The sequence below is a fragment of the Meriones unguiculatus genome, chromosome 5 (genome assembly GCF_030254825.1).
Source record: "Meriones unguiculatus strain TT.TT164.6M chromosome 5, Bangor_MerUng_6.1, whole genome shotgun sequence".
Classification (NCBI taxonomy): Eukaryota; Metazoa; Chordata; class Mammalia; order Rodentia; family Muridae; genus Meriones; species Meriones unguiculatus.
Window position 1 is genome coordinate 629,292 of NC_083353.1, and position 24,524 is coordinate 653,815.

Sequence of the window (24,524 nt, forward strand, 5' to 3'; positions counted from 1 at the left end):
AACTGTCCCAGTAATCAACTCTTAGTAAAAGCTCTCTGTGAAAACATCCCTCCCTCTCTCTCTTTGTACTCCCTTTTTTTAAAATTTTTATTTTATTTTTTAATAATTACAGTTTATTTGCTTTGTATCCCACCTGTAACCCCCTCCCAAATCCACCCTCCCTCCCTCATCTTCTATGCCCCTCCCCCAGTCCAATGATAAGGGAGTTTCCTCCTCCCCTTCCATCTGACCCTAGCCTATCAGGTCTCATCAGGACTGGCTGCATTGTCTTCCTCTATGGCCTGGTAAGGCTGCTCCCCCGTCATGTGGAGGTAATCAAACTCTTAAGTAGTATCTTTTTCTTGTCCTGTTCTCAGAGAGTTGGACACATCTCATTTCTGATTCATTGTGTCAAACCTTTCTCTAATTTGTCACTTTGTCTGCCCCTCAATTAGACAGTACTTTCAAACAGGGCTACTCCCTTCTAAGTCACTGTTTCTGATTAAAAGTCTGTACTAAGGTCATGTCTGTCTTCTAGTCAAATCCTGTTGTAATCCAGAGTGTGTCTGCGTTCCAGCTGGATCACATAGACCTAGAAGGTCTTTGGATGTGATCCCTTGCCAGAGCAGCCATGTTGCTGGATTAAAATACCTCTACAGGACAGGGTCAAATCCTAGCTCCTGAGCCAGATTATCTGTGAGTTTAAAGGTATGGGTAATTTACCAGTATAATGTATATATAAAAGATCTACTTCCCTGTATTACAGAAGATAAGCAAGTGGTTATTTTTTTTTCATAAAGATTAGAGAAGAGGAGAATCCAGGGGTTTGGACTGGAAAAGAGATATTTTGAGCCCAGTGATGGACTCAGAATATTTAGCAGAAGTAGACAAAAAGTGTGGATCAAAAGAGCCTTGTAGTAGGATGGGGGAGAGAATATTCTTTATTAGCCAGAAAAGAGGCAGGCCTGGAAATGCTGGACAAAGAGAGAAGGCGTTTGACCTGGTGGAGCTGGCATCTCCAGTGTCCCACTTGAGTAGGCTATATATGGCTGGGAGAACTTTATGTTCCTTTCAGAAGTCAGTAGACACATTTTTGAAAACTAAAGGAGGTTTGGTAATCAATCATGGGGTCTGGTCTGATATATAGGAAATATGTTAATCTTGTTACATGGTGTCTGAGTCAGTGTTCTCTTACTGTGAAGACATATCGTGACCATGGTAACTGTTATAAAGGAAAGCATAATTGGGGCTTACTTATAAATTCAGAGGCTTAGTCCATAATCAGCATGGCAGGAAGCATAACAGCATTCAGGCAGACATGGTGCTGGAGAAGGAGCTCAGAGTTCTATATCTGGATCCTCAGGCAACAGAGAGAGAGAGACACTGAGCCCAGCTTGGGCTTCTGAAACCCCAAAGCCCACCTCAGTGACATACTTTCTCCAAAAAGACCAGACCTACTCCCAGTAAGGCCATACCTTCTAATCCCTGTCAAGGAGCGCCACATCCTAATGCCCAAGCATTCAAATATTTGAGCCTCTGGAAGCCATTCCTATTCAAAGCACCACACATGGGATAGGGATACCTAGAAAACATCACATACATGTAGAAAAAGACCACCAAGGAGGGTCTTTGGATGGGCCAGCCTGAGTGGTGCCCAGTGGGGAGGAGGGGTGTTTGGTAAGGTAAGAGGGTCTAGACAAGGGAGAGAGGTCAGACAAATGTCTTTGTGAGCCCTAGGTTACCTTTCGGAGATGAGTGAACTTGAGCAGCGAGCAGCAGAGTGAACAGGAGTCAGGAAGAACTCAGAAGTTTATCAGAGTGCAGGGAGGGAAAGAACAGAATTTCTGTAAGGGCAAGAGCCCAGAGAAGAGGCTGTAAGAACCCTGAGGCTCAGTAAAGATGAAGGGCCATCGGAACCCCAATAGTAGAGCTAACTTCCAGAAGAAGCCCCAGAACCCTGACAGCGTTGCACTACACTTTCCAGTCTGTCTTCTCCCCTATAGGAAGACACCATGCCCTCATTACATTCCTCCTTCAAATAGGAGTGGTGCCTGATCTGTAAGGTGTGGAGCAAGTGTTGAGTCCTCTGCCAGTGGGCTTGGGGATGTTTGGCACTCAGTGGGGTGCCTGCTGAGTCATCACAGCTTAAATTTTTGTGAGGTCTTTAGAATCTACAAGGATGAGTCCCCAGGGTGTCTTTAGTACCTGTACCTTACTAGAGGAAGGTGCAAAGCAAGAACACTGGTATTTGGTGCTGTTGCATAGGTGCCATGTTGACAATATACACCGAAATCTTTATTGCTTTATTGTAAACTCAAAGCCAGTGCAAAGTTTCCCTTTTTTTTTGCTATTGTTCTGTATTGGTGAACAAAGACAGTGCTTTGCCAATGTCCTGGTCAACTGGCATTTGCACTGACAAGGTTAAATCTAGGAGTTTGGGGCTTATTCTGCTTCTCAGTTTCTGGACACAATTGTAGAGTATATCTCTGATTGATTGCAGTAAAAATAAAATCCATACAATGGCTTCCAGATGTTTTCTAATACTCTGCTGATGAAATTTTTTTTAAGTGTCAGGATGATGTTCAAACATAAGTTTCTGGGGTTTGTTTTTGTTTCAAACTAAGAAGACTTGCTTCTGTCTGTATTACCCTTTTTCTACTATTATCCAGCCTATATTTGGAACAGTTTTTAGACTATAGATTCAGCACCATTTCCTTTGTGAAAGTCTGTTCTTTGATTTCAGAATTCAAGTTCCATTTGGTAGATTTAACTTCTTTCTTTGGCTTAATGTAGATCATCAAAGCTTGTTATCTTTACTGATTTGAAATAGCAGATGAGTACCTGAGTTGTAAGAATTTCTTTGGGTCACCAAAACGTAATTTTTTTTATAGGATGATATGTAAAAATACAGTATGTTCATATCATTTATCACACATGTTTTTATCCAGTCGGTAACAGAAGAATCCTTGGCTATGCCAGGTCACGTGCTTTTATGTCAGCTAAGAGAACAGAAAGAAATGTCATGTAAGCTGCACTGACATCCAGTAATGATCTTGCCCTGATGCCCTGCTACCACCCTGAACTTGTGTGAGTGTGAGCACAGCTGCAGATTGTATGCTTGGGGTGTATCTTCAGTCTGTCAGTCTGACTTGAATTGCACTCTGGTACCCAAGAAGTTGGCACATACACACACACATGAAAGACTGGGCAAAGCTCTCGAGGGCCATCGATTTCTAATGTTTGGCTGATTGAAGCTGAGTGTGTCTATCTTGTAAAGGATACTTCCTCAGTATATTAATATCTTTGCATAGAGTACCTCTGTCAACACTCTGTAGAGATGGCAGGGACCTTTGTTGTCTTGTCACTTTAGCTAGTTGGAGTCAAGCACTCAGACCTGACATTAATTTATTTATACAGATTAGAATAGCCACTGGTTATTTGCCAAGTGTGTTTTTAGAAAGCATCATGTCACTGACTCAGTGTTTGGTTTTGTTTTTTGTTTTTTTTTCCTCCTGAGCTTTGTGCTGTTGTTATAGGTATTTAGAAGATAACTTACAGAATATTCCATGCAGAGCCTTTGAGTCCTTTGAGATCCCAGTGGATCTCAGGAAGTGGCTGGCTTATAAAGCAGGAGTGGTGCAGGGTTGGAGCTTCTTTTAGCTTAGGAATTGAAGCTAAAATATGAAGACTAATGTATTCAGCTTTATATAGGACTATTTGATCAATTATTTACCACGTACAGTTTTTGTGTATCGCAATGTGTTCAGCAAAGAAGAAATGAAAATGTTAAGTAGGATATTAAAATCAATAGATGCTATATTAAAAAAAAAGACTGGAGAATTTTAATTGAGAAAAGTTTAGGTTTAATCAAGAAGATTATAAGTCTATCAGAGAGTTCAGTCATCTTAGATCAAGGTAATAACACTTGGGTTATCTAGCAGCTTTTTAAGAACAGCCTCTGGACCAGTAATGGGGCTTCCAAAATCAAAGCTGAAGCTTTGGTGCAGAGGGTTACCTGCATTTTGCTGTAAGAGCTGCATGTAGTGACACATGCCTGTAAGCCCAACACTTAGAGGGTGGAGGTAGGAGGATCAGGAGTTCAAAGCTAGCCTAAGCTACTGCAGATCTAGACCTAGTCTTCTCTTCATCGGAGCTGGGTAGAGCTTTGCCGTTTGCTTCTGTTGTTCAGTATGAAGTGAAGTGCAGAAGATTACAAAAGAAAATTCTGTGATTCGGAAGTTACTAGAAACTAAGTAAGTGAGAATATTTGGAAGAAAATTTGCTTGATTTAATATAGGAGGGAAAAAACCGACAACAAAACCTTGAGGACTACCACCACCTCTAATTGTTTTTTGTTTAAAAGCTGCCTTAGCTCCCATGTGACAGGGTTGTGTGCTGTGATTCAGTGTCATTCCTTGTAGGTGTCTGTGTCAAGCTGTGGGGTCCTCTTTGTGAAAGTGTTAAGGTTACTCATGGTGTGAGGTTCCAAAGCTGCCACCTAAGGGCTCTCCAACAGCATTGTTTCAAGCAAGCTTGTTACCTAGAACATTTCCCAGAGCTGTGTGAGCCCCCCTGTCTGCAAATGCTTATATTCCATCTCTACCAACTTCTCTCTAGCTGTCAGAGCTCTGAACTCCTACTCATTCTCACTCAGTTTCTTTAGGGGACTATTTTATTTTCTCCAGTTTTGTTGTTTTTTGTTTTTTCTATGAGCCTTACTGATTATATCTTTGTAGGCAATTTTTTTCCCTTCTTATTATGTTTATGTTTCTGTTTATTTACATTCTGGATAATTCTCCAGCTCTCTTTCTTAGTCCACTCTGTTGTATATGACCCTTTGGTATGTTTTCTTTTCTTTTTAATGTAGGCTCTCACTGTAGCCCAGGCTAGCCTAGAACTTACTTTGTAGCTCAGACTTTTCTCAAAGCTGTGCTGGTCTCCTGCCTCAGCCTTAGTGTTGGCCTGAGCCAGCATCCCTTGTGCTGTCACCTGTTGACTGTTATTTCCAGCAGCAAGTCTCCCAACCCCCTGCAGTGTTTTATTATTTCACTGGGATTTCATCCTTTGCGTCACCCTGTATTTGTTGAGCCGTTTAAAAAGTTTGTTATCCTGGTTTCTGTGCTTCCCCCACCTCCCACCTCAAAGATTTTTTTTTCCCTGAGTTGTTACTTCTTTAACCAGATTTAATTTTTGAATTTTTTTTTCCTGCTCTTTAATGGGAACAGCCTCACAGCCCATGGGAACTCGTAATGCTCAGAGAATCAAAGCATCCTCACAGCTGCTTTACACTTGGTGTTGGTTCTGTCTTCTGTATCTCAACAGTCTCAGAGCGTAGCTTGGGGATTCCCGTACTGCATGGCATTCATGAATTCCAACATCAAACCCATCCTTGCAATTAGTTTCTTTTGGGTTAGCCAGCTTTCCACTGCCACCAGCTGTACAGAGGAGACAAGGCTGAATGGCACCTTGTCCTGATGACCTGTCAATGAGAATATAGCCTGTCGGGCTTTTTGTTATCCAGACTCTAGAACTCTGTTAGCATTAACATTTGATATATGGCTCTTAGACAGCTCTGGCTTCTCTGGTCTTCTCTGACTTTTCTTGGTATTTTAGCAAACAAAGCCTTTTTTTAAAGCTTGCTTTCGTTGTGTGTGTGTGTGTGTGTGTGTGTTTAAAATAGTATATCTAATTCATAATTTCTGTGTTTTAAATCAGCCCAGTGTGCCACATTTCCCAAGATAAAATTTCAGTTGAACCTTCTATTTTTACTCGTATTACCTGTATCTGTATAAATATGAAGTAGGCATAAATAACTTATGAATATATATTCTATATAATAATATGAAGTGTGCACATAATATACAGTTATACTATTGTAAAACTAACAAATTTAAACACTTACAGCCAATAAAATTAAAATGAACAACATTGGCCTAATGTTTTCAGTATATTTTTCTGCTAACTAAGTTGCTGTACCTAGCATGGATCTTGTACTAGCATGGATCATGATGTTGGTATGATTTTCTTCACACGTAGCCTCCTGTGAGTACTGTTTTTGTACTGTTTCATAGGCTAGTTTAACGTTAACTTCATACAGTTAAAAAAAAATATATATATATAACTTCATACAGTTATATATGTATGTATATATACATACATATAAACTTGCTCATATAAAATATTCTTGACTTGATACCACCTTATCTGTAAATACAAAGGCACTGAAGTACTGAAATCACATAAGTGTTATGATAAGTTAGACGACCTTGTTTTATGATCTTGGTGATTATAAAAAAAAAAAGGAAAATGTTATTTTAGCAATGTCCTATCAAGAATCATGGGGCCTATCTCTGGAAGTGAAATTGAGACTCTGTGATCTGTGACATACATCACCAGCCTTTGATATTCGTGGGAGATTGGTTCCAGCCCCTTCTCTGCTGGTAGCCATGCAAATCTGTCATGCTGAAGTGACCGCAAGTGCTGTGTACTTTGAATAGTCTTTGGAGAAGAGTTTCTTAACCCAATGCATTGCCACGCACACGCACGTCACAGGTTAAGGAGAAAGTACACATGGAGAACAGGTGCAGTTTCAGCATTCCATAAACATTTTTTATTAATAATCCATTGGCTGTAGAAACTGTGGATCTGGCTCACTGACTGGACTTGTGCCAGGACTGCTGGAATTCAGAAAAGCACCTTCTGGGAGTGTTGTTTGCTAACAGCCTCATAGCAAGCACCCTTACCTGGCAGGTGAGGTGGACATCTGTCCCTGTTGGTTTATTTATTGCTTGTTTGTTTTTTAAGTCTCCTGTGATCCACTGGCTGGCTGAGACTTAATCTAAACTCCTGATCCTGCTGCCTAGACCTCAGTGCTGGGATTCTGGTTGTGCCGCACACAGCCATGCTGCTGTGACTCTCTGTTTTGGAACTTCATTTATCTCCATGTCCACGTGGATGTCTAACATCCACAAAGTTCTTCTGAGGTATATTAGTGCAGTTTTAATTCTTCTCCTAATGTGTTATCTTCACTTACTTAAGTTTGAGAAAGAGTCAAATATATCCCATGTTGGCCTGGAACTCTGTAGCCCAGGCTAGCCTAACACTTGTGATAGTACTGCCTCAAACGATAGTATAATCCCAAGTGCTGGAAACTGTGGACACCTACCACATAACTCATTCAATATTTATAATTCTGTTATACTGGGGTCTCAGATCTAGTTTTCTTTTTCTGTGTGATCTTAAAACTGATTAATAGGCGGGTTCTGTTTGTTTTAATTTCTGTTCTGTGTCAAAAATAAATGTGTTCAACTTTTTAAGAAATGGACACATTTTCTAAAAGGTGTTGTGCTACTAAATTTTCCCAAAAGCAGTGTCTAAGAGAAGCAACTATGAAAATGTTTTGCCAGTGTTTACTTTTGTCTTTTTTTTTTAAATTTAGTCTAATGAGAATTTCAGTAATACACACTGGTATTTTCCTGAGTGTTTGCTTTCAGTTTCTCCGACATGTCATTGCGATGAACATTCCTGAGTTCTCCTTGCTTGTTCATAGTCTTCTGTCGTATGAGCTTCTGTTCAATTTTCTCCCTCATTTTAAAGTGGATTGATTTTGTGGTTGTTGTTGTTAGTATTATTTAATCTAAATTACACTTTTATGCCTATTTTATACATCCCTTAGGGAGGCCATTATTAACAGAAGACTTTTATTTTTATTAGGTTTTCCATAACAGTTTTGAATTTAATCAATAAAATATGTATGCTATAGGAATTATTTCTTAGCCGGGGATGGTGGTGCACACCTGTAATCCCAGCACTTGGGAAGCAGAGGCAGGTGAATTGCTGTGAGTTAAAGACCAGCCTGGTCTCCAAAGCGAGTCCAGGACAGCCAAGGCTGCACAGAGAAACCCTCTCTCAAAAAACCACAAACAAGCAAAAAGAAAAAAAAAAAACAATTACTTACTACAACAGGTAAAGATTTTTTTGTATAATTTTTGTAAATTTATAATTCTCACTTTTGTGTTCAAATGTATGATCACATAGATACTTTGTTTTATTCAATGTGTCAACATTTTTAGGTTTCTGTATAGCTTTACAGATATCTACTTGCTCACCTGCTCATGTTGAGATACACATTAGATTCAAGTATAAGGAAACAGAAGTATGAAAACGCAGTGGGACCCATTGCGTAATTAATTAAAGGGGGAAATGCCAGCATTGTAGATCCTTTGAGCTTCACAGCATTGCCGTGTGATATTCCCAGGTGTGTGTCCTAACTACCCATCATGCAGCGTCTAACGTGCGTCTGTGTGTTCACGTAACTACAGCGTTATTCCACCTGACGCTCCGTTACTCCTCCCAGGCTTGATGTGTCAGTCTTACTGTATTCTGTGATGGTCTGCTGCTCTCATTACGCCTTCTTGTGTTTTGATATTTACACAGTTGTTTTCTTACATGATCTGGTGGATTATTAGAAGTATGAAGGTCTTGACAGCTGGGACTTTTATGTTTCAGAGTGCTTGTAGGAATTGAAATTTTCAGTTAGGTGTGAATATATTTTTCAGTAACATATGACAGTTCTTCTATGACATTGGGTTTCCTTTCTCTTTTTACTCATTATTTTATATGTTAGTTTTCCCCCTTAGCTTTGTGAATTGTCTTTGTCTTTGGTCAAGGTTTTTTAAACAAGGTACAATTAGCTATGTGGCTTCATCTGTGCTGTGTGATTTCACACTGTCTCTTTCTAACTTCCCTGTATGTATATTTGCTACATCGGTCAAATCTGCTAAGTTTTTTTGCACTTATTTAGAACTTTGAAAAGCTTAACTCTTGAATGTCTCCTGAAATGTTCTTCAGCCTAGAATGTTTTAAATTTTTATCAAGTATTTTAGATCAAGAATACTGTTATTAAAACAATATTTTCTTAGCCTATGTGTTTTTCAGCAATACTTACTAACATCTACGTTTAGTAGATGCTTTTGGACATTGTTAAACTTACCTTGGGTTCAGTTAGGTTCCATGCTCTTTTGCAATGGCTTTCACAAAGTGTTTCTTCAAATGATGATGTTTTAAAATTGGCAAGCTGGTGGTCCAGGAGAACCCTCCATGCTGGGTCTGAAGACCTGACAACGGGAGTCTGCCCTCACTTCCTGCAGCGGTTTTTCTTATGCCCTGAGTGCCCTCTGTCTTACTTTGCACCACTAAGACCAAGTACCTAAACCACACAACTTACAGAAAAAAAAAAGATTTATTTTTGTTGGTCTGATATCATATATTTCAGTCCATTCTGCCAAGAAATCATGTCAGCCAAAAAGCGAAGAAAAAGAGTGCTTTGCACTTGGGCTTACTCCTCTCCCCCCCCCCCCTCTATTTCTTTAATTTCACCTACTCCCCCAGCACAGGTGATGTGCCACCCACATTCTGGAGAAGTCACCCTTAGTTCCTCTTCTCCGGAAAGTCAGTGGTAAGCACACCCAGAGCTGTGCTTTGTTCACCTCCTGGGCACCTCTGCATCTGGTCATGTTGGCAGTCCAGGTCATCCAGCATGCCTCCTCCCCTGACCTCAGCTCCATGAGGTCTTCACTGACCTTGACGGAGCAGAACATCTGAGCAGTGATGCTTAGCGTGGTTTGTCCTCCTCCTTTCAATTCTGCATGTTCAGGTAAGAAGGAAGCCTAGGAGAAGGCAATAAAGGAAACAGTTTTCTGATGAAAGAGGGGAAACATGCTTCAATCAAAATCATCCAAATTGTGTATAAATAGTAGAGGCTTTTAAAGCATGCCTCTTGTTCCATATTTAGAGTTTGTTCCGTTGGGCTTCTGGCTCTGTCTTTGGTTCTGGAGCCTTTGTACAATGCCCAAAGGAGGCTCCTCTACAACTCCCTTCCCAACCTATTCAGAAGGGAAATGAAAGGATTGCAGGGAATAAGCTCATTTTTTCTGACTTATGAATGACTTATAAATGTTTTTTTCTTTTCAAACGGTGATATTATTTTGCATTTATCTGTTTTCTGCAATCTAAAAATCTAATGAACTCGAGAATAGATTTCACCATTCCAGAAGGTTGATTATTGCTGAGCCTAACTCATGTTAATATTTTATGTTGAAATTTTCTATACCTACTTTTTATGAAATGCAGACTATGTAATTCTGCCTGGGAAACTCAATTTCACTTTAAATTTTTCTTAAATCATGGGCAGTCTTTATTGTGAGAGTTGTAAGAGAGTCATAACAGAGTAGCTGTTCGCTCCTCCTGTAGCAGGCTGAACAGCTCTAAATTCTTGAACAGCTCTTGATTCCATGTCAAGACTGGCATTGGTATCCCTTTTTAATTGTGAGGGAGCTGTGTATATCCAGCTAAGATTAATGAATGCTGTTAAGGTCACATGAGGGAAAGGCCAAGATTTGATGTGAGGTTGAGGTGGGTGTGAGCCTGGCTTCTCTTTAGGTCTGCTTTACTATCTATTCTCTTAAATGGGTGTGCTGCTTGTATACTGTTCTCTCATAGTGAGAGTAACTAAAGATCTGGGTAAATTCACATAAAGAAGATTTTAAGTGAGGTGTTTTTTTTTTATTTTTATTTTTATTTTTTTGTTTTTTTTTGAGAATCACCTCAAGGTTTTAAGTATTCTGAAATGAAGTATTTGTTACTGGCAGAGAATAAAGAAGCAGAGCACCTACAGGATGCATTTGCTCAGGAAAGCAAGAAGGCAGGGCAGCTAATGAGGTGTTTGGGAGGGAGCGTAGGCTTACTTAGGGCTGACCAGTTAGGAGCTGAGTAAGAAGTCCTCCATCGGAGTTAAAGGGACTGACTGGCAGACAGGCAGGCGTCAGCACCGTTGTGTTTTGTAAACTTTCTCCTATGGCTGTAGTGTGTTTTTTCCAAACCCACTTAATTTTTTATGAGGTTTGTAAAGGTCTTGAATAAACAATTGAGATTATACAGGTTTTCCTGGAAGCTTTGGTTAATATTTTAATATGCTCTGCCTTGTCACTTTATTAAATAGCTTATTGGAAATTTTGAAAGAGGGGTTTCTTTTTTCCTCCTCTTACCCACGTTCTAGTAGTTAGAAATCAAATTTCAAAATCAAATTTGGGTTTTAGTGGGCTTCCCTCTTTCCTTTTTTGGGGAACTCTTGTGTCTGCCAGTCACCCTTAGGTTGCTAGCTGGCATCTGGGAGTCCTCCACTTAAAACACACTTCAAGTGAAATTACAGTCCAGAGGGTGTGTCTTGAAAATGAGCCCATGATTGTAAATGTATGTAGAAAGAGACCGGGAGAAAGGGCAGGGGGAATTGGATAGGGTCAGAGAACAGGAACCAGTATAACCTTGGAGATTACCTCATCATGACCTTTTGCTCATTAATATTTGAGTCTGATTTGTTGGCATCTAGGTTGCTGTCGTCTGGTAAAATGGCAAGCATGACAGAGACTAAATGCCTTCAGAAACATTTCTGTGTTAAATGGGAAGGCTGAATGAAATTGACCGGTAACTTGAACAGGAGTTATGAAGAGAGAAAGGAAGTTTTTGTGTTTTGTGAGCAGAACTCATTCTGTGGAAGTCCAAAGTTCAGTAGCTGTTCTTTGTAGAGTACTTTATGTTTCATTTATTTTGGCTTGTATGTCAGTTGAGGAATTGTCCACTTGCTGTGCTTGGGATGTGATGAAGCTCACCTAGCAATCTCCGCCACTCTGTGAAACTTCTGTAGCTCTTTCGGCCTTGTAACTTTTTTTTTTTTTTTAAATAAAATCAGATAGGGCTTGAGGGTTCATTCTACTCAATTTAGCATTTAATTGCATGTGTTCCTTGATTTGCTTGAGAATGAAGCACACTTTCACTTCCTGCCCCAGACAGAATTACTTTGTTTAAAAGTAGAAATTCATGTATTAGAAGACATGAGCAATAAAATATTCTGTATCTATAAAACACATTTTAAGCACATATACTCAATGGCTTTTTTAACCACTTTTCCATATTTAGCACCACAGGAATAAAAATTATAAGTGTGTGGCACTTGCTGAGCACTTAGTACAAGCGAGGAACTGTGCTACAAGGAGCATTGTTTTTTCTTTTTAATTCAACCATTAAAATAATCTTAGTTTGCACATGGTAAAATGAAGAAAAAGGTTAAAACCAGTGTTCTATGGCATGCTTATATATGGGCACTCATTAATGGTTTCACTCTTCATCCTTTATTGTCAGTTTCAAAAGAGATGCAGACTTTTTTAGGAAGTAAAGATGTTTGCCTAGTGGTGATGGGAAGTACAGAGTGCTTAGTACTCAGACACAGGAGACTGTTGACTAGGAAGACTTTCTTCAAATGACTTTCACCTCTGGTTGAATATAAATTGGTAAATTACAAGGATTCTGGGCCAAGTGTGGTATCACATGCTATAATGCCAACAACCAGGAGACTGAAGTAGGAGGCTAACAAGTTGGAGGCCAGGCTGGGATGTGTAGTGCGACCCTGCAATTGCTGGATGTCATGATGTGCCCACCTGTGATGCTACCGCTCTAAAGCCTCAGGCAGAAACGTTGGTGTGAGTGTGAGGACAGAATGGGCTACAGAATAAGGATGTCTTTTTAAAAAGTTGAAAACAAAATTTTTAAAGAGGAAAAGAAAGATTATTTTGAGATACTGTCCAGGTAACACTAATGTTGGACTTTTCTTCCAGTCATAAACCACTGTAAATTTTTGAGAAAATATAAAATCATAGCATTGCCTAATGAAGGAGGTGCTTCAGTCAATGTTTGTGATATCAGTAGGTCAATAATTCGGTAAGCAGAATACCAAAGACATGAAATAAGAGAAAAAACTGTCTTAAAACAAACAAAAATATTCATCAAGCTACTCTTAGTTGTTGGCTAGTTGTTAAGGCATGCAGGCAGATAGACACTGTGGGGACTTGGAAGACAATTGCTGTTAAAGACTGAGAACTGAATAAATATTCCACATGTTGCCAGACATAGAGGATTGTGTCCCTGGAAAGACCTGATGAAAACTATGCTGTTTAGTTGAAATGCCAGAAGGGCCCTGTATAGGAACTAACAACAAGGCCCTAAGAGTAAAGGCAAGATGACCATAGAACCATAGCAATGAGGTTCTAAAATGAGTCTAAAAGAGCCAAGACAACCAACTGTCTTAACTGCTTGCTAGAACAAATTTCCAAACCCTGTTGAGGCTGAGAAGTTAATCTAAACTCTGTTTAGAATCTGAACTGCAAGGTACAAGTACAAAACAAGACTTTCTAAAATGCTAGTAAGAAGAATAAACGTTCACATAGTTGATAGGTGCAGACACTGAGGTGATTTGCATGTTGATGTTAACATAAAGAGAAACAAACAAAAACAACAACCACAAGCGACAATTAAAGACTCATATGGGGTGGGGACATGAGGGGGTTGTCTTAGGCTGGCTTCAAACTCTGGACTTCTACCCTTTGGGTGTTAGGGTTCCAGGTGTATACTACTGCTACTCGTTTTATTGCATGAGTTTTGGAAGGTACATTAAACACACTGAACAATGGACTCAACACTGAGTTCAAGATAGTCAAACAAGATCAGATCTGTAGGAAGCACCCAGAGTAGCTGTGTTAGTTGTACTTGGTAAGCAGAAATGGGAATTCAAGGTTGAGCTAGTCTTGACCATACCACAAGATCTTGTCCAAAAACAGAAGGAAGTTGGAGGAAAAAAGAAACAGGAAAGGTTTCTTGCCTCCCACTCCCAAGCACATAGAGAGAAAAAGGAAATGTATTGAGAATTGTTGAAAGATCTAAAGATGCATTTTATTCACCTAGCAAACCTGAGTGACCAACAGGAAGTTGAGAATGTATGTAACATGTTGAACACCAGTCCGGCATAGCATGCTGTTGGCTCTTGATATACTGTGTCTGTGTATCGCCATTGTCACTGCTGCCCAGCATCACCAGAGGACCATGTCATATATGAGTACCCCTCAAAAAGATCAAGATTGCACTATGGTTCCTACTGAGTGCATCATAGAAAAAAAAACAAAACATGCAACTAACTGAGTCCAAGCGGACCTGTCTACTCAGTGTTTCAGGGGAGAAAAAAAGAGATAGCAGTAAAATGTATCATTTAAGGAAGTGGTACTCAAGGTACTTCCATACCAGAGAAGATACCTCACTCCAAATTGTGCAAGCTCCTGGAGACATGTATAGTACATTGAAAGAACACTTTTTGGAGGTAAATAACGTAGAGGTTGCTGATGTTAAATGTAGAGAAAAAGAAATCTTAATGGAGTTGGGAAGTAGCTCAGGTGGTAGGATAGTTACCCAGCGTGCATCAAGCCCTGGGTTCATTCCTGGCACTGACTAAAGTGTTTGTGGTATAGTACATGCCTTTAATTCTAATACTTCAGCAGTAGAGACATGAGGAGTTCAGGAGCACTCCTCAGCTTAATAGCTAGTTTGAGGTCAGCCTAGTCTACGTGAAACCCTGTGTTTAAAAGATAAAAAGAGTCTTTTAAAAGGCGGTAGAGAACAAAGTCACATTGAGAGGGTAGTAAGAATTATAGTGGGATTCTTATAGTGTGATGGAACCAGAGGACAATAGATGAAATTTTAGAAGAAAAATAAGATTATCCCTCTATAATTATCAGTATTTACTTAGCATATGTATACTACAGGAAAAAAAAAGATGAGATGCCCATTGCTAACCACGACACAGCAACTAGTACCAGCCTTGACCTCAGGCTCTGGACAAATGCTTACTACTGGTAGACAGCCAGCAGTGCAAGGGTAGTGATCCCAGAGAAGGAAGATAATCATAAACCCCACAATCTCATGGTGGAGAACCTGAAGAATGCCAAAACTGTTGCCCTAGGAAGACCTTAGCCAGAGCTTAGAACAAAGTGACTCCTGTGTTCAAGGAAGTGGTTGGGTGTTGAAGAAGCCATCTTGAGGAATACAGTAAGAAATGGGCCTTAGAATTCCTGGGAAGTTAAGGCTAATTTTTCCACATGTGAAGTAGAATATATGAGAACAGGCTAATAATAACAATAATAATAATAATAATAAATAGACAGAAACTTGCCAATGTGCAGAGGATGAAGAGTTACCAGGACTCGCACAAAGAGGAGGGGGGGATGTTCAGGATCCACTTCCCCCGAAACATTCAGGGAATACACCGAAAGAGTAGCAAGTCAGGGCCTAAGTTAAGCATTGGCCTAAGGTGTCTCTATACAAGAGATGATTCCAACCTCCACATGCATGTACTAGGGAAAAGAGGGGGGTGATAACTTCTTGTTTAAGGAGGAAGAGAGCTTAAAGGTATAATCCAAAAGAGTCACATCCATGACAGGCTATGTTAGAGTACCTAATAAGGGTAATGTGATTTCGGGAATGGCCACAGGTTGTCATACAGAGCAGCCTGTTGTTTCTGGTTGTGTACCAGTCACCATAGCATTTCTTTTTCCTTCTCTTTTTTTCTTTTTTTCCTCTTTGTGGTGCTGGACTTGGATCCTAAGGCTGCAGGTACCATTAGGCAAGCGCAGCCACACCCCAGCCCCTCAGAACAGCATTTACAGAGTGCAAAAGTGTAACCTAATATCAATAATGGCCACTTCTGATGCAAAGTAGGACAGCAACTAATGATGTCTTCCAGGAGCATAAGTTGTGTTTTTAATAGTACTGAATTGGTAAGTGCTTTGAATGCTTTCATAAAGATAGTTAAATATTAATTTTAAATCTTTTTTTTTTTTTTTTTTTTTTTTGGTTTTTCAAGATAGGGTTTCTCTGTGTCTCTGTGTAGCCTTAGCTGTCCTGGACTCACTTTGTAGACCAGGCTGGCCTAACAAACTTACATCCGTTAGTGCTGGGATTACAGGCATGTGCCACCACACCTGGATCTTAACTCTATTTTTAAAATTATCTTAGAAGTTATTTGTAAATCTCAGTCTTTTCTAAGAAAACAAAATTCACACTTTTAATTACATCTTGGAGGCCATTTTTCTTTTGAGTTTACAGACAAGTCATAAAGCAGTAAATACTGGCTTATAAAAATGAATTTTATTTACCTCGTTCAGTTGTTGTCTGCAAGGTCTTCTGCCTCCTTCTGCTAACCTCGGCCTAGTCCTGGAAGCTTCTGGCCTCTGTACAATCTAACCTAGGCCTAGTCCTGGAAGCTTCTGGCCTCTGTACAACCTAACCTAGGCCTAGTCCTGGAAGCTTCTGGCCTCTATACAATCTAACCTAGGCCTAGTCCTGGAAGCTGCTGGCCTCTGTACAATCTAACCTAGGCCTAGTCCTGGAAGCTTCTGGCCTCTGTACAATCTAACCGAGGCCTAGTACACTTTTAGCATCTGAGACTTAAATTCACCCTTTTTTGTTCTTATTGAGCTCTGAACTGTGTTGTTCAAATCAGCTGTTCTGGCTCAAACTCCTCTTTGAGCTGACTTATTCATTCTGGCTTTTTCTCTCGGCCCCTGAATTGCCCTGCTTGGCCTCAAGCTAACTCCAGCATTTTATTTTCTAATCTTCTGGCTCCTTTTCATTCTCTGGTTCGTTCTGTCTTCACCTGTGTTCTTTCTCTGCAGCCTGTTTCTCTATTACTGTCCCAGTAAAACAGACTCTTCTCACTCGGAATTGTCCCTTCAATAGCTTCTCTTTGCTGTCTCTTCTCATGAGAATTGGGAGTACCCTATTCTGTCAAATCTTCTCTGTTTTGTCACCTTTTCTGCCACTCAATTAGACATCACTTTCAAACATGGGTGTTTCCTTCTACAAACTACCTTTACCTTCATTGCTTGAGAGTAAAGCTTGCACCACGCTTATACCTAAGCTTTTCTTTACTTGCTCTACACCAGGCTGGCCTTGAACTCAGAACTGCTTGCCTCTGTCTCCTGGATTAAAGGCGTGTTTGAATTCAGCCAGATCACACAGACCTAGAAGATCTTTGGATGTAATCTCTTGCCAGCCAAATCATACAGACCTAGCAGGTCTTTAGATGTGATTTCTTGCCAGAACAGCCATGTTCTGAATTAATATTCCTCTGCACTGGCTTATATCTAGAGACCTTTGCTAGAATTTGTAAGGAATTTTTGAAGAGACTTTTTATATTTATTCTCTCTGTGATATTCTTTCTCAAATTTACTTACCATTTTTGAATATTGTTTCTTTACTGTTAATTTTTAAAATATGCTTCTTGGTTTTATAGTTGGATTGTATGAATATAGCTTACTGTTAATTACTGTGACTGGTGGGATGGAGCCAGTATTTAAAATAATTGCAATTAATATATGTTTAATTCCAAGGTTATTAGATATACGAGTATCATAATAGGAAGAACCTTAAATAAATTATTAATTGAAGAATGGAATAAATTACTTAAACTTTCATATCCAGTAATGTCCACAGTCCATAGAGTGCTTTCTTAGAATGCACAAAGACTCAGTTTGACCCCAGCACCACATAACTGAGGCATGGTAGTGCTCACCTACAACTCCAACACAGTAAGTTCAGAAATTCAAGGTCCTCTTAGCTGCATAGCAAGTTCGAAACCATCCTGGAATAGCTGAGATTCTGTCTTTAATAAAAACTAGTTTAGATGGCATTTCATTTTAATCCACTAACTTTTTGATTTACATGTTTGTATTTCAGGGAAAGGTGGCCCAGACAGCCTGTATGTCAGCTTGTAAACATTTAGCCACATCCTTGATGCAACTTTTGCTAGAAGCAGAAGTAAGGCAGCTCACTTTGGGAGCATTACAACAGTTCAACCTGGATGTCAGAGAGTGTGAACGTAAGTCAGTGAATCATCGTTGCGTGTTGTTTTAGAAGCGTTGTCACTGATGTGATAGAAAAACCAAACAGTTCTAAGTCTGCAGAATCAATGTTCCTCATGGTGTCAAAACTCTGGATAGTAAAGGTATCTTACAGGATGTTTTGCTTAATTTTTATTTTTTCTATTGGCTCTTTAAAATATGTTTTAATTGAAATATAATCATATCTTTTCTCTCCTCCCTTTTCTTCATTCAGCCCATCCCAGCTACCTTCCATTTAACTTTCCATGACCTCTGCAGCATACAAGTTTATATTTTTTATAAGTTTTTTATATTTTTTATAAGTTTTTCTTTATTATTATTACATACCAAGTTGTTTGTATATATGTGTGTGTGTGTGTGTGTGTGTGTGTGTGTGTGTGTGTGTGTGTGTGTAAAATATGTATATACAAACAGTATGTTTTTGTTGGTGGTATTTGTATGGTTTCACTTCCCACACTACTGGTCAACCAATAAGGGACTCTTCCCTAGGAGAAGCTAACTCTTTCCCAATAACCACTAGTTGCTTTATTTCATTGTCTAGGAGTGTGCCGCTGTCAGATGCTCATTGTTCGTTGTTAACATGGTCATTTGGCATTGCCATTGTTTTGTTCTTGTTTACGCAGTTATCTTTTTTGTTGTTGTTGTTTTTCTTTTCTTTTTTTTCCGATACAGGGTTTCTCTGTGTAGCCTTGGCTGTCCTAGACTCTCTTTGAAGACCAGGCTGGCCTTGAACTCACAGAGATCTGCCTGCCTTTGTGTCCCTGAGAGCTGGGATTACAAGCGTGCACTACCACATCCTGCTCCATGCAACTATCTTTAGGAGACATTTTCACAGCAGACTCCCCCTAGTGCTCTGTCTGTCACAGTCTTTCCGTCCCTTCTTCTCCACATCCCATGAGCCATAGATTCATAAGCAGTATAGTAGGTGTGTCCCTTTAGACTGGGTGTCCCCAGATCTGTTGATCTCTGCATTATGTACAGTTGTGGCTTTTTTCGATGGTCTCCATTTGCCGTAAAGGAGAGGCTTCTTTGATGAGAGATGGTAGATAGATTGATCTTTGGATATAAGGATAAGATTTAGAATATAGTGCAAGATTATGCTGGTCTACCAAAGAAATTACAGGAAATTCTTTTCTAAGGTCATTGAGCTCACCGGCCCTAGGAAGCTGGTGAGGTTTCCAGTATCAGGTATGATTTCCCTTCTGTTGAGTGGGCCTTAATTCCAGTTAGACAGCTTTTGGTTGCCACATCTTGTCATGCTGGTAACTGTAGTAGTTCATAAGTGTTGTAGCTGGGTAGGAGTGTTTAATTTCGTCCCTCCCTGTGTCACTTACATTAACTGCCCAGTTTGTTTCCTTTGGTGATCTTTTAAATGATATTCATGGGGGTTTCTATTTCTAGCCATCAAAAACATCTGAAAAATTAGGTAACTGTGTGAAACAGCTATGTCCATGAGCTGAACAATAGACAGTACAGGCTGTAGTCTTCCAGAGAGTAGCATCACAGAAGCTGCTGTGTTTCCCTTGGCTTCTTCCATCTGTAAATACGGCTTAACAGTAACACAACAGCACTCTCACCAGTAAAAATAGGAATACAAATCCCAGCAGATGAGGGGTAGAGAGCTAGTGAGACAGCTGGGGTGTGAGAGGGGAGGGTCTGGGAATCTGCAGTGGGCGCCAGTGGAGCCTGTGCTCACCAGCAGGCTGGTAGACGCAGGGGCCCTGCGATGCTTGTCAGACAGCACAGCAGCCACTGCAGTCTGAGGTGCCTCGGGATCCAGGGACCGTAAGGCCACAGCTGCCTAGTAAAACATGTTGTGTGCCAGTTAGACCACCGCTTAGTGCGGCTCAGGCTCCACGGAAGCTGCCAGCTTGTTTCTTGGTGGCATATAGTTGTCATCAGAGCGTGTTTAGAAGTATGGTGTGTGTGTGTGTTGTAGAAAGCTAAATTGAACTAAATTGTATATTGCTCCACACCTGTTTCTCCCTTTGTATCCACTCAGAGTTTTTCTGGGCTGTAGCACACGCCTGCAGTCACCACGTTGTACCGCGAATATCTTCATCTTGCGGCCGTCAGGCTGACTTTAACCCTTTGACCTCTACTTGTGCAGTGCGGAAGAGGCCTTACCTCTCCTCGCCCAAGTGAAATTACGCAGTATTGTCTTCCTGTGCTTCGTTTATTTCACTTAACACAATGGCCTCCAGAACTTCCTTTCTGTCATGAATGGCAGTGTTTCTTTCCATGTAAAGACCATGTAATGCTCACTGTGTATGGAAGCCACAGTTTCTTACCTACTCACCCAGTGATGGCAGAGCTCATGTCCTAGCTGTTGTCTGCTATGGAAAACATTCGGTAAAGATTTTATTTTATCTGAAGTAGATCAACTACTGTGTAGGAATTCACATTCTTCCGGGATGTGGTTCCATTTCCTTCATGCTCTCTCTATTATCATTTTTTTAAGATAATGTACATTAATGTTATGCTTGCATGTATATGTATGTACCATGTGCATGCCTGGTACCCACTGGGGCCAGAAGAGGACATTGGATCTCCTAGAACTGAAGTTATAAATGGTTTGAGCCACTATGTGGGTGCCGGAAATTAAACTTAGGTCCTCCAGAAGGGCACCCAGTCTAACTCGAGCTGGCCCTCTGTTGTCTGTGTGATAATAGCTAGTTCCACAGATGTGCAGTGGTGCTCCATTTTGACCAGTTTTGTATACCCATTAGCCATTTATCACCTGTTTGAGAAATGTCGATTCATATCCTTTGTCCATTAAAACAAAACAAAACCCCCTCAATGTCTCCTTGTTACAGAGTTATTTGAGTTTCTTGCCTATTTTTAAAACTAACCCAGGGGCAGTCTTGCCCCACTCTTTTAAGCCTAGCAGCAAGACTTGATGAAATAAAAGTACTCTGCAAGTAAAATAAACATTTTATTTTATCTCTGGGAATCTTGGGCTTTTTTTGAAGGGCACATAACATACTTTCAAACATGTATCATCCACAATTTTATAGCAAACCCCCCCCCCCCAAAACAAACAGAATAACCCACATGCAAGAAACTGCAAAATATGACATACAACATAATTTGAAGTAGGCAGAAAGTATTAGTGAGCCTACTAATGACATAGATGTGGAAATGTGTTATAATAGCTCTTGAAAATGCCGTATATTTATGTAATAATTATTTGATTTGATTTGATTTGCTTTCCTTTAAAGTAATCTAATTTGCTGTTATTTTAAAAGTAAGGTAAAATTTTAGATGCTTTAATACATTTCAGTAATTTTAAGAATGAGCTGTTATAATTCTAGCTACCAGAAGGTAAGAGGCAGGAACATCATAAGTTTAAGTTCAGCTTGCGCTGGGCTCCCTAGTGAACTCCAGGGAGATCTGCTCTGTGTAGGAAAAACTTGTCACAAATAGTAGTAAAGGCTATAATGCATGGCTGACAGATCATTTTTCCACCTTCGGAAAAGGTGCTGACCTATTTTTTTTTTTTTTCCAAGAAGCTTAAAGAAAAAAATCAGCCAAAGTGGGGGAAACGGCATGAGTTATTTTGAACTTAGCAACATGCAAATCAGAACACTGTGCAGTGACATTTTCAAAGTGCTAAAAGAAAAAAAAAAGGAACCTGTCAACCTATGTAAAACTCTTGAGTCTTTCAGAAAATATACCTGAAAAATGGAAACTAAATAAAAGTATTTCAGATACACAGAAACTCAAAGAACCTGTAGTGAGATTCATGCCACAACAGATGCAGAAAGTAGTTTTTCAGATTTGAGGGAAATGATGCCTGTATCACACAATCCTATAGTATACATTCACTGTTCAGGGCATCCCCAGCAGTGTTTCTGCCATCCCTTTTCCCAGAGTTTTGAGGCTGTATCACTGAGAGATGACAGTTTCTCCCTGTTGAGTCTAGTCAGATTTCTGCCTTCATTGTGATTAACAGAATATGGAAGCAACAGCCTTTCCTGACTTGAGAGACTAGGCTGGGAGAGAAGACATAACATCCCGGTGCTCAGGGAAATGCTGCTTGTAGAGTCCAAGGACTCCATAATATAAAGAAGCCAACACCAGCTCATAGAGAGGTACCACACAAAGAAGGCCCGAGTGTGTGGGGGTGCAGAGAGAGTGAACCTTTTTCAGCTGTCTCATTTATTGATGATTTTGCTTACCTTTAAGTTTAGCTAATTTGCTGTTATTTTAAAAATAAGATAGAATTTTAGATTAATTTAAGATCTTTTTTCTTTTCCAGTATGAACATTTTAATATTAAGAATTACTTTTGTGGTGGTTTGAATGAAAATGGCCCCCATAGGCTCATAGGCTATAATACTACTATTGGGAAGTGTGGCCTTGTTGGAGGAAGTGTGTCACTGGGGTGGACTTTGAGGTATCAGATGCTCAAGCCAGGCCCAGTGTCACTCTCTCTTCCTGCTGCCTGCCAATCCAGATATAGAACTCTCAAACCCTTCACCATGTCTGCCTGCACCCTGCCATGCTCCCTGCCATCCTGACAATGGGCTCAACCTCTGAACTGTAAGCCATCTCCGAATCATATGTTTTTCTTTATAAGGGTTGCTGTGGTCAAGGTGTCTATTCATAGCAATGAAACCTTGACTAAGACAACTCTTAAGTTTGGGTCAGCTATATATTTTGTTCTATATATTTTTGTTCTACATATTTTGTTATATCAGTTTTTTCTTTGATTTGATTTGATGTTTAAAACAGTTTCTTCCCCCATGTAGTAAGTAGTTCAAGCTGGGGCTCAACTAGTTGTTTTCCCACACTTTGCATTTCCTTTATCTTCTTTGACATATGGAACATCTGTGATTTTTTTTTTTTTTTTTTTTTTTTGGTTGGTTGGTTGGTTTGGTTTGGTTTGATTTGGTTTTGGATTTTTGATACGGGGTTTCTCTGTGTAGCCTTGGCTATCCTTGAACTCACAGAGATCTGCCTCTCTGCCTCCCTGAGTAGTAGGATTACATATGTGCACCTGATGACATTTGGAACATTTTAATATAGCTATTCAAATAGTTCCTATATCGCTGTGTTTTCCAGCATTATTTTCTGATTAATTTTTCCCTCCGGTTCTGAGTTACACTTTTTAATTCTTTGTACTTTTTATCATTGTTATAATTGAATTTTTGAGATTTTAAATTTCATGCAGTGATGTTTAAATTTAAAAGATTAAAATTCAGCTGGGCAAGGTGGCACATGCCTTTCAGTACTTAGGGAGGCAGAGGCAGACGGATCTCTGTTAGTTTGAGGGCAGCCTGGTCTACAGAGCGAGTCCAGGATAGCCAAGGCTGCACAGAAAAACCCTGTCTCAAAATAATAATAATAATAATAATAATAATAAAGATTAAAATTCCATGTAAGTAACTTGGAATTAATTGGTTTGATACACTCAAGTGATGCTCTTAAGTATTCACAGGCTCTAGAGCAGCCTTTCGTCTCAGCCTGCATGCACACAGTTTCAAAGCAAAGCCCTTTGGAGGGTTCTGTCCACCATGCAAGAGAGTTTGGAAAGACCTTTGCATCCTGGCTGTTGGAAACACTAAGTACACCTTCTCGGTCTGGGAAAGTCCCTCCCAACACCACACAGCTTTGTGCCTGTTATGGTTATAATTTGAAATGTCCCTCCACAGGCTCATGTTTTATTGTTCTTTCGATGGTGGTGCTATCCTTTAAGACAATGGACATGAGGCTTGTAGAAGCATATCACTAGGGACAGAACATTGAAGATTATTGGTGGCCCTTGATTCCTGTATTGCTCTGCATTCTTGTCTCCTATGCGGTGAGGGATCTCTGCCACATGCTTCTGCTCTTGTAAATGCTACCATGCTTTCCCCAATAGGTGGGACGGAAATCCCCTGAATTGAAACCTCAACTAAACCATATGTCTCTAAAATTGGTTGAGGCAGGTTTTTTGGGTCATAGCATCACCAAGTATCCCGTGAAACACTTGTGGTTTTCAGCATCATCTTTTTTTCTTTTTCTGTCTAGTGACTTGAGTTTTTATCACTTTCTGCATTGGTTAAATGAAGGTGAAATCTCAATATTGATTGTATTTCCTCCAGTGCTGATTTAGAATCCAGGGTCCTGCCTATACCAGGCAAGTGATGTGCCACTGAGCTACGGTAGTAGCCCCCCAAGACCCTTCTCTGATAGAGTTTTCAAGAAGCATGACCATGCCTCCTGCACTCTAGTTTGTGTCTTTTCAGCTCAACAAGACAACCATGCGTTGTTTAGGTACCCTTTCGTTTCTCGCTCTATAGAATGACCTGGAATCTGTCCCTAATAGGTTTTTGTAGGACATTTTCTTTCTCTCGGGAAGGTAGCTCTGCACGAAAGTGGTCTTGCTTTGCCCTTTTCTAGTTTCTAACTCTATTCTCATAGATGTTTGGTTTGCCCAGCTTCTTTTTAATAACATTGGCGTGTGTGTTTCTCTGCCTACTACTTTATGGTGTACAGTGGCACACTCATATAAATATCTCTCCAAGACTTTCAGAGGTTTTTCTCGCATTATGCCAATAATACATACACTTTATTATAGAAAACATTTGGGGAAAATAAAGAACATAAAGTAATTAAAGGCTAGGGAGACTTGGTGAGTAAAAGTGCTTACCATGCAAGCATTTGAATATTTGCAACCCAAGAAAAAAACCAGGCACAGTAACCTTGTCCGTTATCTCAGATCTCCTACACAAAATTGAAATCAGAGCCAGAAGAATCCTCGGAATCTGTAAGTCAGTTAGTT

The 24,524-nt window shown here is 39.9% G+C and overlaps 1 protein-coding gene across 5 annotated transcripts in view; it reads left to right on the plus strand.

The window, feature by feature from the left end:
• Exoc6b (exocyst complex component 6B) overlaps window positions 1-24,524 on the plus strand; it is a 436,866-nt gene that overhangs the window by 271,071 nt on the left and 141,271 nt on the right. For all 5 annotated transcript variants that reach the window (XM_060383430.1, XM_060383428.1, XM_060383429.1 and 2 more), the window contains one exon: window positions 17,593-17,734. In XM_060383430.1, the coding sequence (XP_060239413.1) occupies window positions 17,593-17,734 (142 nt within the window). The remainder of the gene's footprint in view (window positions 1-17,592; window positions 17,735-24,524) is intronic.